The 14,383-nt window shown below is 44.8% G+C and overlaps 1 protein-coding gene across 9 annotated transcripts in view; it reads right to left on the bottom strand.

Annotated features, from left to right (window-relative positions):
- The window catches only part of PICALM (phosphatidylinositol binding clathrin assembly protein), an 82,976-nt gene that overhangs the window by 41,792 nt on the left and 26,801 nt on the right, over nucleotides 1–14,383 (bottom strand). For all 9 annotated transcript variants that reach the window (XM_075851415.1, XM_075851414.1, XM_075851413.1 and 6 more), the window contains exons 3-7: nucleotides 11,312–11,387; nucleotides 10,666–10,768; nucleotides 10,359–10,452; nucleotides 5,706–5,817; nucleotides 3,354–3,460 (exon numbers count right to left, since the gene is read on the bottom strand). In XM_075851415.1, coding sequence (XP_075707530.1) covers nucleotides 3,354–3,460; nucleotides 5,706–5,817; nucleotides 10,359–10,452; nucleotides 10,666–10,768; nucleotides 11,312–11,387 — 492 coding nt within the window. The remainder of the gene's footprint in view (nucleotides 1–3,353; nucleotides 3,461–5,705; nucleotides 5,818–10,358; nucleotides 10,453–10,665; nucleotides 10,769–11,311; nucleotides 11,388–14,383) is intronic.

Raw genomic sequence — 14,383 nt, forward strand, 5'->3', positions numbered from 1 at the left:
TTGCTGTTCACACGGAGTATTTTGGGGGAGGAATATCTGCCTCAAAATTCCGTTTGGAACTTTGAGGCAGATATTCCTCCCCCAAAATACTCCGTGTGAACATAGCCTTAGAGCTCTGCATTGTGCCATTCCTCGGTTATTCCTCCTAGAACTTTGATTAAATTGAAGACTGGGTGTTGCCATTCTCCTCGTCAAAGGGGCGTGTCCCTACACAGTCTCACTCGGTCAGTACTGATTGGAGAGTGTCAGTCTGTGTAGGGACACCCCCCCCCCCCAACTGGTAACACCTAGTTAATTCATTCATACATTTCTTGGAGGAATAACAGAGGAATGGTACAAAGCAGAGTTCTAAGAACAGATACTCTAGTATTATTTTATGGGGAATATAATTAGTTACTAAAACAAAACATGTCAGGAGAGGCGACAGGTCCTCTTTAAATAATACAATTCTGTCTGACTGCAGCCACCACTAGAGGGAGCTTGCTGTAAATAGATCATGCATTGAACTCCATAATAAAACCGCATGCAGTAAGCTGCTATGCCCATGAAGGCGATTAGGGGCTCAGATTAACAATAGCAGAGCTTTGAGCGCTATGTAGTTGCGCCCAAACTCTAGAACATATTAAAGAGCCATTCCAGGAACCCATCCCAGATCTAATGTTTTACTTTCTCTCTGTGCCTTACATGATTCAATGCACTGCAGCATCCAGTATAATAAATTATATTACTGGTTTATTAACCTAATTCCAGAACTGCTACTGTAACACTTCAAAATCAGCAAAAAATAAAAAATGTGTGAACTGACCCTAAGCAATTCCTTGAAGTGGAAACTGTCCGAGCTCTCTCTCTCCCTCTCCCCCTCTCTCCGTCTCTCTCCCCCTCCCCGTCTCTCTCCCCCTCCCCGTCTCTCTCCCCCTCCCCGTCTCTCCCCCCCTCCCCGTCTCTCCCCGTCTCCCTCCACGTCCCTCTCTCTCCACGTCCCTCTCTCTCCACGTCCCTCTCTCTCCACGTCCCTCTCTCTCCACGTCCCTCTCTCTCCACGTCCCTCTCTCTCCACGTCCCTCTCTCTCCACGTCCCTCTCTCCCCACGTCCCTCTCTCTCCACGTCTCTCTCTCTCTCTCTCCACGTCTCTCTCCATGTCTCTCTCCATGTCTCTCTCCATGTCTCTCTCTCTCTCCATGTGTCTCTCTCTCTCTCTCCATGTGTCTCTCTCTCTCCATGTGTCTCTCTCTCTCTCTCCATGTCTCTCTCTCTCTCTCCATGTCTCTCTCTCTCTCCATGTCTCTCTCCATGTCTCTCTCTCCCTCCATGTCTCTCTCCATGTCTCTCTCTCCATGTCTCTCTCCATGTCTCTCTGTCTCTCTCCCTCCATGTCTCTCTCTCTCTCTCTCCATGTCTCTCTCTCTCTCTCTCTCCCTCTCTCCATGTGTCTCTCTCTCTCCATGTCTCTCTCTCTCTCTCTCTCTCCATGTCTCTCTCTCTCTCCATGTCTCTCTCTCTCTCTCTCTCTCCATGTCTCTCTCTCTCTCTCTCTCTCCATGTCTCTCTCTCCATGTCTCTCTCTCCATGTCTCTCTCTCCATGTCTCTCTCTCTCCATGCCTCTCTCTCTCCATGCCTCTCTCTCTCTCCATGCCTCTCTCTCTCTCTCTCCATGTCTCTCTCTCTCCATGTCTCTCTCCATGTCTCTCTCTCTCTCTCCCCATGTCTCTCTCTCTCCATGTGTCTCTCTCTCTCTCTCCATGTGTCTCTCTCTCTCTCTCCATGTGTCTCTCTCTCTCTCTCCATATGTCTCTCTCTCTCTCTCTCTCCATATGTCTCTCTCTCTCTCTCTCTCCATATGTCTCTCTCTCTCTCCATATGTCTCTCTCTCTCTCTCTCTCCATATGTCTCTCTCTCTCTCTCTCTCCATATGTCTCTCTCTCTCTCTCTCTCCCCATGTCTCTCTCTCTCCATGTGTCTCTCTCTCTCTCTCCATGTGTCTCTCTCTCTCTCTCCATGTGTCTCTCTCTCTCTCTCCATATGTCTCTCTCTCTCTCTCTCTCCATATGTCTCTCTCTCTCTCTCTCTCCATATGTCTCTCTCTCTCTCTCTCTCCATATGTCTCTCTCTCTCTCCATATGTCTCTCTCTCTCTCTCTCTCCATATGTCTCTCTCTCTCTCTCTCTCCATATGTCTCTCTCTCTCTCTCTCTCCATATGTCTCTCTCTCTCCATGTCTCTCTCTCTCCATGTCTCTCTCTCTCCATGTCTCTCTCTCTCCATGTCTCTCTCTCTCCATGTCTCTCTCTCTCCATGTCTCTCTCTCTCTCCATGTCTCTCTCTCTCTCTCTCCATGTCTCTCTCTCTCTCTCCATGTCTCTCTCTCTCTCTCTCCATGTCTCTCTCTCTCTCTCTCCATGTCTCTCTCTCTCTCTCTCCATGTCTCTCTCTCTCTCTCTCCATGTCTCTCTCTCTCTCTCTCCATGTCTCTCTCTCTCTCTCTCCATGTCTCTCTCTCTCTCTCTCCATGTCTCTCTCTCTCTCTCTCCATGTCTCTCTCTCTCTCTCTCCATGTCTCTCTCTCTCTCTCTCCATGTCTCTCTCTCTCTCTCTCCATGTCTCTCTCTCTCTCTCTCTCCATGTCTCTCTCTCTCTCTCTCTCCATGTCTCTCTCTCTCCATGTCTCTCTCTCTCTCTCTCTCCATGTCTCTCTCTCTCTCTCTCTCCATGTCTCTCTCTCTCTCTCCATGTCTCTCTCTCTCTCTCTCTCCATGTCTCTCTCTCCATCCATTCTGCAGGAATAATCCCATAATAAACTTGTAGTTAACAGACTGTTAAGGGGCTGACAGGAAAGCCCCAGGGATTCTCTGCTGAATTATAGTCCGGCTCCTGCTTGTAAAAGCTTTACATTGGGAAGATCATAAACAGGGTTTTTATGCAGTTCCCTGATCGAGTAGAATCACCAAAGATTATCCTACATTATATCTCTATGTCCCGGTGATAAACCAGAAGGTACATTTAATTAATAATCCAACAGCTATCAGATCCCAAGATAGAAATGTTATTGTAGAACAAACTAATGAATGGTGTCATAGAATGAAGTCACTCCGGCAATCAGCTGATCGGCTTCTATAACCTGTCTACATCAAAGGAAGCAGAAAGCGGCCACTGCAGGAGAAACGTGGTATTGGATGTCGACCGTGCAATACATGACTAGACCGAGACCACCAAAGCGGAAGCTTCTCTCGCTGCACCTGTTCTCCACTCTGTCTAATAATGGGAGGTCCCAAGCAGGGAACTCCGCCCCTTTGACGTTTAAATGCCTTATTAGGGCTGTCCTGATGGGACAACACCAGAAAATGGCTATCCTTACCTCTGCTACTTTCAAGAACTCGGAGATTCTGGTCATTCTAGTGAGAAACTTCTTATAAATGTCCAGTCCATCCTTACACTGGTTCTTTTTCATGTCAAAATATTTTTCTAAAAGGAAACAAAAATACATAAAAAAGCTAAAACGTTTTGTGTCCATTTCTTCTCTATCCAGGCAGTGCAGACAGGTGTCGTTGCCACTTTAAGAGGGTTATCCGAGTTTTAAAACTTGGCAAATGTTCAATGGATGCAAAAAAAATTGCTCAACTGACGGATCCTTGTTGATCCAGCGCCGCCGCTTCATTCCATCCCACCGCTGTTTTGACATGGCCGAAGCGATGACGTGCCCATATACCCACGTGATCGCTACGGCCAATCACTGGTCTCAATGGGTATACGGCACTGGAGCGCTGAGGTCAGTGTTTGGCTGCAGCGATCAAGTGGATTTATAGGCACGACATCACTGCAGCTACGTCACAACACAGCAGCGGGAAGGAACGGGGCGGAGACGCTGGAATGACTAGGATCAGTGAGTTGAGCAATTGGTTGGTTTTTTTCTTGCACTCCTCCTACCGTTGCCAATTTTTTAAAATAACTTGGAAAACCCCTTAAAGCATTTACAAACAGATCCTAGAACGGGAACAATAATAAAATATTTTCTTTGTAAAGTTTTAGGCCAGGGTTAGGCTGCATGGACACATCCGTCGGCCGTTGTACGGCCGCTAACGACGAATCTGTGAAGCACGAACCGCACACGGATGGCTTCAGTGTGCAGTCCGTTGTTTCACCGGTCCTATTTTTGACAGAACGGCCGCATAGTTCCGTTAAAACGACGGAAGTGTGCATGGCCCCATTAAAATTAATGCGTCAGGGTGCGATCGGTTAAAAAAAAAAATGGATAGCACCCTGACGAAAAAACCTGAAGAGGGCATGAGGCCTTACGGATTGATTTTAATTATTTAGCTACAGTCCAAAGGACTACATTGAGTTGCATGTAATCTCGTGGACTGCAGCGGTCACTCAAGGGTTACAGTGGTGCTACAAAAGTCTAGATGCTTCTCTGGGACCTGTTCAGAAGTTTTCTTAAAGGGCAACGTGGTTTAGACCAGGACACCACACGTTTTTGTGGCACTTTTTTGGCTTGGTCTTTTGAGCCAAACCCATAAGTGGACACAAAAATAAGAAGAAGCATCAGTCTTTTCTTTACACCTTTACTTCCTTCTGGATCCACTTCTGGCTTTGGCTCAAAAAAACGGCACCAAAACGGCGTATATGATCCCGGCCTTAAAGCGGTTTTACGATTTCAGCAAATAAATATACTTTCTGCACGAATCCCTCACGGATGTCAAGATCTCGGCTTGTGTCATTGAACTTTACGGTTTTACTTTTAGGGGATACAATTCTGTCCAGGTCGTTACACAGGTATACGGCTCGTTACAGTTGCAGGACAGTAAGGCAGAGGACACACGTAGCGACTGCCGCAAGCGCCTGAAAAACACATCCATGTCTGGTGGCTGCGGATTTAAAGAAGATGGATAATGGCCGCACCATTATTTAGGTAATACCGAATAGTCCGGCCATTTACAATTAATTGGTAATCCGCGCCTTTCGCACGTGGACCTGGTTTTCAGGCACATGACCAAGAAATAGATTATCCCACAGCAACTTCTCATGCAGATTACATCCATTTGTTAAAAGGAAGAATGCTAAAAAGTGAACGCACCTCCGGTTATAAAGAAGAAACATAGTGGAGGAGTTTGATATATAGTCGCTTTTCCTAATCATTGCGTTCAGGTATTTTTATGTTAAACTTCAGCGTGCACCGTCCGCGGCCCGTACACTAGGCACCCTGCTACATCTCCTAGGCCCGTACACTAGGCACCCTGCTACATCTCCTAGGCCCGTACACTAGGCACCCTGCTACATCTCCTAGGCCCGTACACTAGGCACCCTGCTACATCTCCTAGGCCCGTACACTAGGCACCCTGCTACATCTCCTAGGCCCGTACACTAGGCACCCTGCTACATCTCCTAGGCCCGTACACTAGGCACCCTGCTACATCTCCTAGGCCAACGTCTAGTACAGGAGCCGGCGCTGTAGGATCCTACAATGTTGGCTCCCGTTGGGACTTAAAATTTGTGAGTCAGGTCTAGCCAATTATTCCTATAGCATATTGGGATGATACAGAGGTCACAAAAGCTGTGCCCACTTGATTTTTGCATTGCGGTAAGGACTCGTAATGTATCAACACATAATAGTAACTGGAGAAGATGAGGCAGTTTCAGACCTTTTGATTATTCAAAAACGGAGATGCAAATCGGAGCTGGCTTTACAAGGCAGAATGGAGATATTTACCTAGCAGATTAATGATCCCTTCATTGTAGGCAGCGAACAGTCTGATGGCGTCTTTGAAGAGCAGCATGAATGCAGCATTAATGACGCCATTTGTCAGCTCATTGGCATTTACCTGGGGTTGGAGTGAGAAAAAAAAAAAACAAAAGATCAGAAAAAGCCAGCAATTGCTAGAAAACCTTATCAAAGCTTACCGCAGAGACATGATATATACACCCCCACAACACACACGCATAACATTTAAAGGGAACCTGTCATCTGGGTTATGCTGAGGGCCGCATGCAGTGGTGACAAACATGTTGATTTCAGTGATCTGTCACAGATTTACTAAAGTGAAGCAGTTTTACATGCAGTGCGTTGTCAGTGCCGCCAGAGAAGAGTCACGCTATTCGTGAACCGCTGCTGCATCTGCCGATTCACAGATTTCCCCCCATGACAGATTTCCCCCCATGACAGATTTCTCCCTATGCACATTATGGGCAGAGAAAGCGGCAATGCAGGAAAAATAGTAAATATTCCCTAGCGGCACGGACGACATGCTGCATTTAAGTTCTCGAAGGCCGAATTCCCACAGGTCAGATACCCTGCGTAAAAACTGCGCGGCATATCCAGCCTGGAACCGGCAGCACCTTCCGTCCGAAAAATCGAACCACATTGTGGTGCGGTTTTTCGAATGGCATATCCGCAGCGGAAAAAAAACAAAACAATCATACTTCCCACCTCCCTCTTCTCTGCGCGTAGTCCAGCCTTCCTGGATGACGTTGTAGGGCATGTGACACTGCAGCGTGTGATTGGAAACGTCATCCCAGGAGGCCGGACTGGAGAAAGAAGGAGAGCATTTTGAGTAAGTATGATTTTTTTTTTCCTGAGCTGCAATTTTTGCGGCATAATCGCTGCGAATCTGGACAGTGAAATCATGACAGGCTCCCTTTAACGCCTTCCCAACATATGACATACAGTTACGTCACAGCCGGGAAGAGGAAGTATGGAGCGGGCTCACGCAGTGAGCTCGCTCCATACGATGACGGTGTCGGCTGTTTGTTACAGCCGACACTTCAGAGTAACTAGCGGCATCGCGATCGAGCCAATACCGACCGCAGCATTTAAATTGTGAGAAAGAGGGTTGCGACCCCCTCTAACAGCTCATCTCACCCCCCACAACGCAATCGCGGGGGGGCAATGGTTGTTATGGCTGCCTGGGGGCCTAATGAAGACCCCCAGGTCCACCATCTTTGTGCACCTATTAAGCCCTGCCTCGGGCCTGTCAGAATCACGATATACTGCAATACATTAGTATTGCAGTAAATCGTGCAAGCGACCTAACAATCGCTGGTTGAAGTCCCCTAGGGGGACTAATAAAAAAAGCAAAAATTAGTTACATTTTTTTTTTGTGTAAAAAAAATAAAAAAATATTTTAAGTTTAAAAAAAACCAACTTTTTCCATTTCCCCCCTCGAGCATAGTAAATAAGTAAATAAATAAACATAATTGGTATCGCCGCGTCCGTAAAAGTCTGAACTATTACAATATATCATTATTTAACCCGCACGGTGAATGGCAGAAAAAAATAAATGTAAACGCCAGAATCTCTATTTTTTGGTCACCTCATCTCCCACAAAAAATGGAATAAAAAGTGATTCAACCGTCGCATGTAGCCCAAATTGGTATTATTAAAAACTACAGCTTATCCCGCAAAAAATAAGCCCTCATACCACTTAATCGACGGAAAAATGTAAATTTTACTGCTCTCTGAATTTGGCGACGCAAAATAAATTTTCTTTTTTACACTTCGGTTTTTACTTGTAAAAGTAGTAAAATATAGAAAAAACGACACACATTTGTTATCGCCGTAATCGTATTGACCCGCAGAATAAAGGTAACATGTTGTTTTAATTGCACAATGAATACGTAAAAACGGCGCCCAAAAAACCATGGAGGAATCGCTGTTTATTTCATTTTCTACCCCACAAATATTTTTTCCCCGTTTCCTAGTACATTATACGGCAAAATAAATGGTGCTACGAAAAACTACAACTCGTCCCGCAAAAATCAAGCCCTCATAGGACTATATTGACGGAAAAATAAAGACGTTATGGCTTCTGAAATGTGGGGAGAAAAAAACGAAAATGAAAATCTGAAAGTTGTTTAAAACGAGAAGGGGTTAAAAGCCAAAGACGCTTTTTTTCACCGGGTTAGAGAAGTTACTGATTTATAGGGTCACTATATTCCTCGCCCTCGGCTAGGGTTCTGTCTTCCGGGATTCTTTCTAGATCCTTTAATATCACTAATGGGACTAGGCAGGGATGCCCTCTATCCCCACTAATTTTTACCCTATGTATGGAACCATTTGCAGAAATGATTCGAAATTCTAAAAAAATCTCGGGTATAAGGGTAGGAGGAAGAGAACACAAAATCGGATTATATGCAGATGATGTTATTGTGACCTGTACTTCTCCCCTCATATCTCTGACAGAATTACTCAGCATCATTTCTAAGTTTTCAGAGGTATCATATTATAAATTAAATGTCTCAAAGTCCATGATGTTACCAATTCATGTGGAGCCTCAATTGAAACGCACTTTGTCCAACTTTGATATGGCATGGGCAAAATCAGGGTTGGCATACCTGGGGATAAAACTCTACTCCTCGTTGTCTCTGGTTCTGCAGGAAAATTACTCAGGGCTTATAGCAGATTTACGACTGGAGTGTGAAAGACTGAACAAGTTCCAGTTATCCTGGATTGCTAGAGTCAATTTGGTTAAAATGTTACTGCTTCCCAAATACTTGTATTTCTGTAGGACTATTCCACTGTTAATACCTACTAGCATCACTTCTCAAATTCAACATATGTTTCTCCAGTTCATTTGGAATAATAAAAGAGCGAGGGTTACCAAATCTTTATTGTATCAGAAGGTTAAGGAAGGGGGTCTGGGAGTCCCAGAGGTAACGGCATATAACGTAGCAGCCATCCTAGACCAGTTAGGTTCGTTATGGAACTCCTCGGCTCCGTCACTTTGGGCACAGTTGGAAAATGAGATGTTTCCCCGTTCCTCCATTCGTAATCTGATGGCCGCGACATATGTGGGGACAGATAGGTCTAAGGTGGTCTTGGTAACCACATCTGATGCACTGAAATGCTGGAAATTAGAGGTATGCGCAAATCGCTGGGTGTACTTATCTAATGATCATATACCATTGCAAGCGTTTCAACCTTTGGTCCCACATGTATTTTTGCAGACATGGGAATCGCTGGGCGTAACAGCTCTCTCAGATTTATATGAGGGAAAACACTTCAAATCCTTTGAGCAGTTGGTAAGGGAATATGACGTAAATAAATCCATGTTTTACCAGTATCTCCAGATACGACATATGATACAAACTATAGCCATCCCAGCTCAACCCAAAAGCCTTTCCCCATATCATAAATTCCTGTTTAAATGGCAAGGTCACAGTAAGGGTCTAGCTTGTAGCTATGATCTAATTTTGAAAAAACAGTCCTCAGGGAAGACAGTTCACATATTACGATGGGAACGGGAGATGGGTTCGACGTTTTCCTTGGCACAATGGATGAAAGCTTCTAGTTGGATTACTCATCACTCCAAATGTGTTAACCATATTGAACTCACCCGTAAAATCCACATGAGATGGTACCTAACTCCTTCCAGATGTGCACACATATTCCAAGGCAGTTCTAGTGGCTGCTGGAGAGGATGTGGTTCCCTGGGTTCCACGTTGCATATGTGGTGGTCCTGCCCTAGGGTGGGGGTACTGTGGAGGGAGGTATTTCGCCTCATTCTTGAAATTATAGGAGAACCTATGAGGTTCTGCCCAGAATTGGCTATTTTAGACATTGGCTTGGAAGACATAATGGCGGAGCATCGGGTACTGATACACCATGTTTTCATTGCTGCTAGAATGGCAATAGCTAAGTCATGGAAATCAACTATCTCCCCTTCTTTATCGGAGGTGATAGGCAGGGTAAATATAGCATGTCATCATGAATCCATGCTTTTACAATCTCCCTCTGGGTATGCGAAGAATTCACGGTATTGGGAGCTTTGGGTAAATTCGAAGTATTACACTTAAGTGCAGAAAGATCGCTGGCAATATGACATATTTAATATTAACATTGGTTTGAAAATGGCATAGTAAAGTTCTTACGTTCTTTTGTTGTTGTTTTCTGGTTATGATTATGTATATCCTTCAATGACATATCACATGTATGTATTATTGTACGCAGGTCCATGTTCTGGGACCAAGGATGGTTTTCTTTATTGTTTGAAAAAAAGTTGTAAAAATTTTTTCAATAAAAATTTATTGATTTAGAAATATCGACTGATCTTGTAAGAGCGTAGGTATTTTCTAAAAAATCTATATTACGCCAATTTCTGACCTGAGTAGAATGGGACGAGTGTCACTGCAAACCCCAGTCCGACGAGTAACACACGGTAACAGATCGATACACAACTAGAATGTTACAATGTAATTCAGATCTCCTGAACCACCAGCACATCACCTCATAGGGGTCAGCGATCCCTATACAAGTAATCAGCCGGTCAGTCATATCCTGGAGAAGGACAAGCGCTAAACAGATGTTTATGAGCAGACGTTGCCAGCGGCTGATCGTGCATTCTGGGCGCTGGGCCATTCAACTTACATTGAAATCGAGCAGGGCATCCATTTGGTTCTGTATGATAGGCATGGTTTTTAATAACTTCTCAGTGTTCATTGTTCTCATCACCCCATCAGCCCTGAAAACAAACACAAGGTTAATTCATTAAAACACGCTACGGGGCATTGCGCAACAGGGGAACAAAAGGAAGAAGTTCTCGGTAGCTTGTAATAGACCATTATTAAAACATTCACTATACACAAAGTAACCTACAAGTATTGGGAATACGGCCGACGGGACCGCCTCATGGTCACTCGTACACTTACATATATATACTCACTGCATGGCTTACCCTCTTTTTACTTTGGTGAAGTCAAAGGCAACCTGTCTGTATGACACGGCCTTCTCATTCAGGTACCGGCTGTATCGTCGTATGAACGTAGACATGTCATAACCTAGACACAAACACAAGTTAGATCCAACATCTACCTACACATAATATCCTCATGTACTCACATATAAACATATCAAGACTGAGACATCACAGCTGAAAGAAGATCCATACAGGTCAATGCCAGAAGTCTTCTATTAAAAGAGTAAAGCAATCACTAAAACCACCCATTATTGTGCCTCTTCCCTCCTCGTAAAGCGGTGGTAGATACCGGATCGTCTTTTTCACTGGTGGTTTGGTTATATTTAGAACAGGTCTTTCCTTGTTCTATTCGAATAGAAACCCAGATCTCTATGCACCGAGTTCCTGGTGAGCTAGTGCTTATTCGCAGGAGCCAATCTGAACAAGCAGAGCCTCAGTATTATCGGATTTGTTAAATCATTTGATCCATCCTTTTGCTCGTTGTAAAAAGAAGGATCAGAGCAATTCTGTGCATGCAGCCTCTGTGTGAGGGTCCCCTGTACATGGGCAGATATCGGAGAAACTTCTGTGACCAGCTTCTATCACTTAAGGAATTAACAGAGATGAGGGGGCGCATCAAACTTACCTTGAAGTCCACTTTTGTCCAAAAAATTGCTCAAATTGAACAGTGTATTACGTGATGCTAGATACTGGATGAAGCGCTACAAAGGAATAGAAAAAAATAAAAATTAAAACCAGTAAAAAAAGAAGCACATGATAAAATCTGTAAGATCGAAATATGGACAATACTGATGGATTAAGACAGACACTCTGCTCTCCCCACGGACAGAAAACAAATAGCTGCCAAAACTGCCAACAGCGGGCATGGGTGAGCGGATTATCCTGCACCCGCTCTCTTCCACTAACTGTTTATAGGGGGAGCAATTCCGGTAAGAGGAACAGATCGGCAAATTGCTGTTAATGCAGCTTCATAATCTATAGGGTAATGTTACCAAAAGAAAATCTAGTATTAGGAAAAAATTAAAGGGGTTCTCCTTTTGTTAGAAGAGTCCCCTGACGATAAACTGATCAGTGCGTCCCACTGCTGGGACCCTCAACTGAAACGTCTGGACCCTGGCAGCAAGTTTTCTATTTTCATGCAGCGCCACAACAGGACAAAATGAAGAATTACATCGTTTCCATTATAATCACTGGGCTGTCAAAGTAAAGCAAGGAGGTCGGGTCCTCCAGAGCAGGAGACACTCTTTGTAGCCACTCTCCTCTCTGGCAAATTGATGGGAGTCTTGAATGAGGGGGATCCAAACTTTATTAACTCCGTATTCAAGCATAGGGTATTTGAAAAGTTTCCCAAAAAGGACGATCCATTGAACTAGTTTATTGGGTAATCATCAGTTAAATAGAGACAATCCTCTGTTACTCTGTGTTTGAGATAGAAACAAACACGTGACTTGGGTGTAGCTTGCAATTTTTTAGACTGGTCAATAGACGATCTTGAAGCCGAACAAATGTGGAGGTCTACATAGGGACATCGGACTCGTGATTGGTCTGTCACACCGCTACACAGGCATTCATCATCCTACACTGAATAATGTATGTTACAAGCGATATTCTGCCCAATCTACCCTAGAGAGGTTAAGATCAACTTAAGGGTCGGCCTCTTTACGCATTGAGAGCCCCTTCGACAACTCTTCTCATTGGCTGAGCCAATGCAAAAAGAACATAAAGATTGAGGATTTCCATTACTACATGGATGGGCTATCCAGACAACGATCTGCCAGCACAAATGCCAGGCAGCCATATGCTTAGGGTAACAAAAAGGGTGGTTGAGGTGGACCCTCCCATCATACAGACATCGGATGGAGCAAGCCATGTCTAGATTTTGATTTTATATGGGCATAGCGGGTAAAGTCCACTTACACGGCGCTCAGTTACTTTTGTTTTCATGCAGCAATAAAATGCGAGATGATTTGTACGAATGATCGATCGTTCGTTCGTTCGACACCCCCTCTACACACACGACATTACAGTCGCAGCACATTCATTGTTTACACGAGGGGCTGTGCTGCCGTCAAACAAGAATCTATTCCTGTATGAAAGAAAAAAAAAATAATACGACAAACGAGCGGTTTATTGTTGGTTATTTGATGGCTGGGCAATGATCCGGAGCGAACGTTCGTACATACCATCATTCAGGCGCTCATCGCCTCGTGTAAAAGGCCATTACTCAACGTGTCCAGGTCACACGGAATCACACTATGAATAATATTCTATAACGTCTTCATACATGTGGTTTACAGTGAACCGGATGATGGCGCAATATTTATAAGAAAAGGGAATCTGACGGTGGACTGTTCAAAATGATAAAATCACCACAATCGCCAGTTTTATCCTGCGGTGGAAATGTAGTTTTACATGACGAATATAAAGGAATGGGGGTCTATGTAACACATTGTTCATCAGCATGCCATGTATTGTGACTGCCCCACTTGCCGAGGTCCGCACAGAAATTCATCATGGGCGTCATGTAGATGTGTGGTCTGTAGTCGTCTGTACATCAAAGTGCCCGGTGTCAGACTGTGTCTGGTATATAAGAAACCTAGCCGGGGTCAGTGACTCAACATGGAAGAAGCCAACGAGGCGCAAAGTCAAGCACAAATCAATTGGGGCAAATAAACGGCAAACTATAACATGGACCTGGCATGCACGGCGCGGGCAATCACTGCACTCCGGCACCGTAATAAAAGCTAAACATTGACTGGAGAGGAGGCCGTGCTAGGTGTGTGAATGTCATGACATTTTACAGTGCAGGGGACACGATTAGCGCAGGACGGGTAGATTTACTGGTAAATAACATGGTCATTTATATTGTACGGAGCAGCAGCGAAGAGCAGGCCGAGACCAGAAATACCCGCGCCTCGGACGGAGCCGCTCCGGTTATATTGACGTGTTTGCGCTTCGGTTGCCAACAAAACAAGTGCACAACAAAGGGAAAACATTTCTAGGTTTTATGTCTAAACAAAGACACCCCAGGGGCGAGCTGAAGGAGGAACTGCTGAGACCAATTACACCGTACTGTACCCCCAGGGGGGGCAATTACCTCCGGTGATCTTTTGGAAGAATCACACACAAAAAAATACTCTAAGGCCGGGTTCACACAGAGTTTTTTTGCAGGCGGAAAATCTGCCTCAAAATTCCATTTGGAAGTTTGAGGCAGATTTTCCTCTCCCTGCACGCCGAGTTTTGCTGCGTTATTCGCCCGCGGCCATCGAGTGCCGCGGGCATAAAACGCCGCAAAATACGCTTTCTCTGCCTCCCATTGATGTCAATGGGAGGTCAGAGGCGTAATCGTGCGAAGACAGGGCATGACCGTTCTTTGTCCCGCGAGCCGGTTTTACGGCTTGCGGGAGAAAACCGCCCCCGGCTTCCATTGAAATCAATGGGAAGCATTTTCAGCCGTGTTTTGCGTAGCGGTTTCCGCGCCAAAAAACTCTGAACCCAGCCTAAGGGATCAATGCTTCCCTTGGCATTGGAGGAAGCGCCCAGGAGCCCCCCATATAAATTAGATTGTAGAAGAATTCTAATGTCAATGGGTCGGTTAAAGGCACACTGTACATTAAAAAAATGTTGATGGGGAAAAAAAAACAAAAAAAAAAACAGAGCAAACATTGTCAGGGGCTCCTGCCAGCTTCATCTGCTG

This window comes from Rhinoderma darwinii, chromosome 2 (genome assembly GCF_050947455.1).
Source record: "Rhinoderma darwinii isolate aRhiDar2 chromosome 2, aRhiDar2.hap1, whole genome shotgun sequence".
Lineage (NCBI taxonomy): Eukaryota > Metazoa > Chordata > Amphibia > Anura > Rhinodermatidae > Rhinoderma > Rhinoderma darwinii.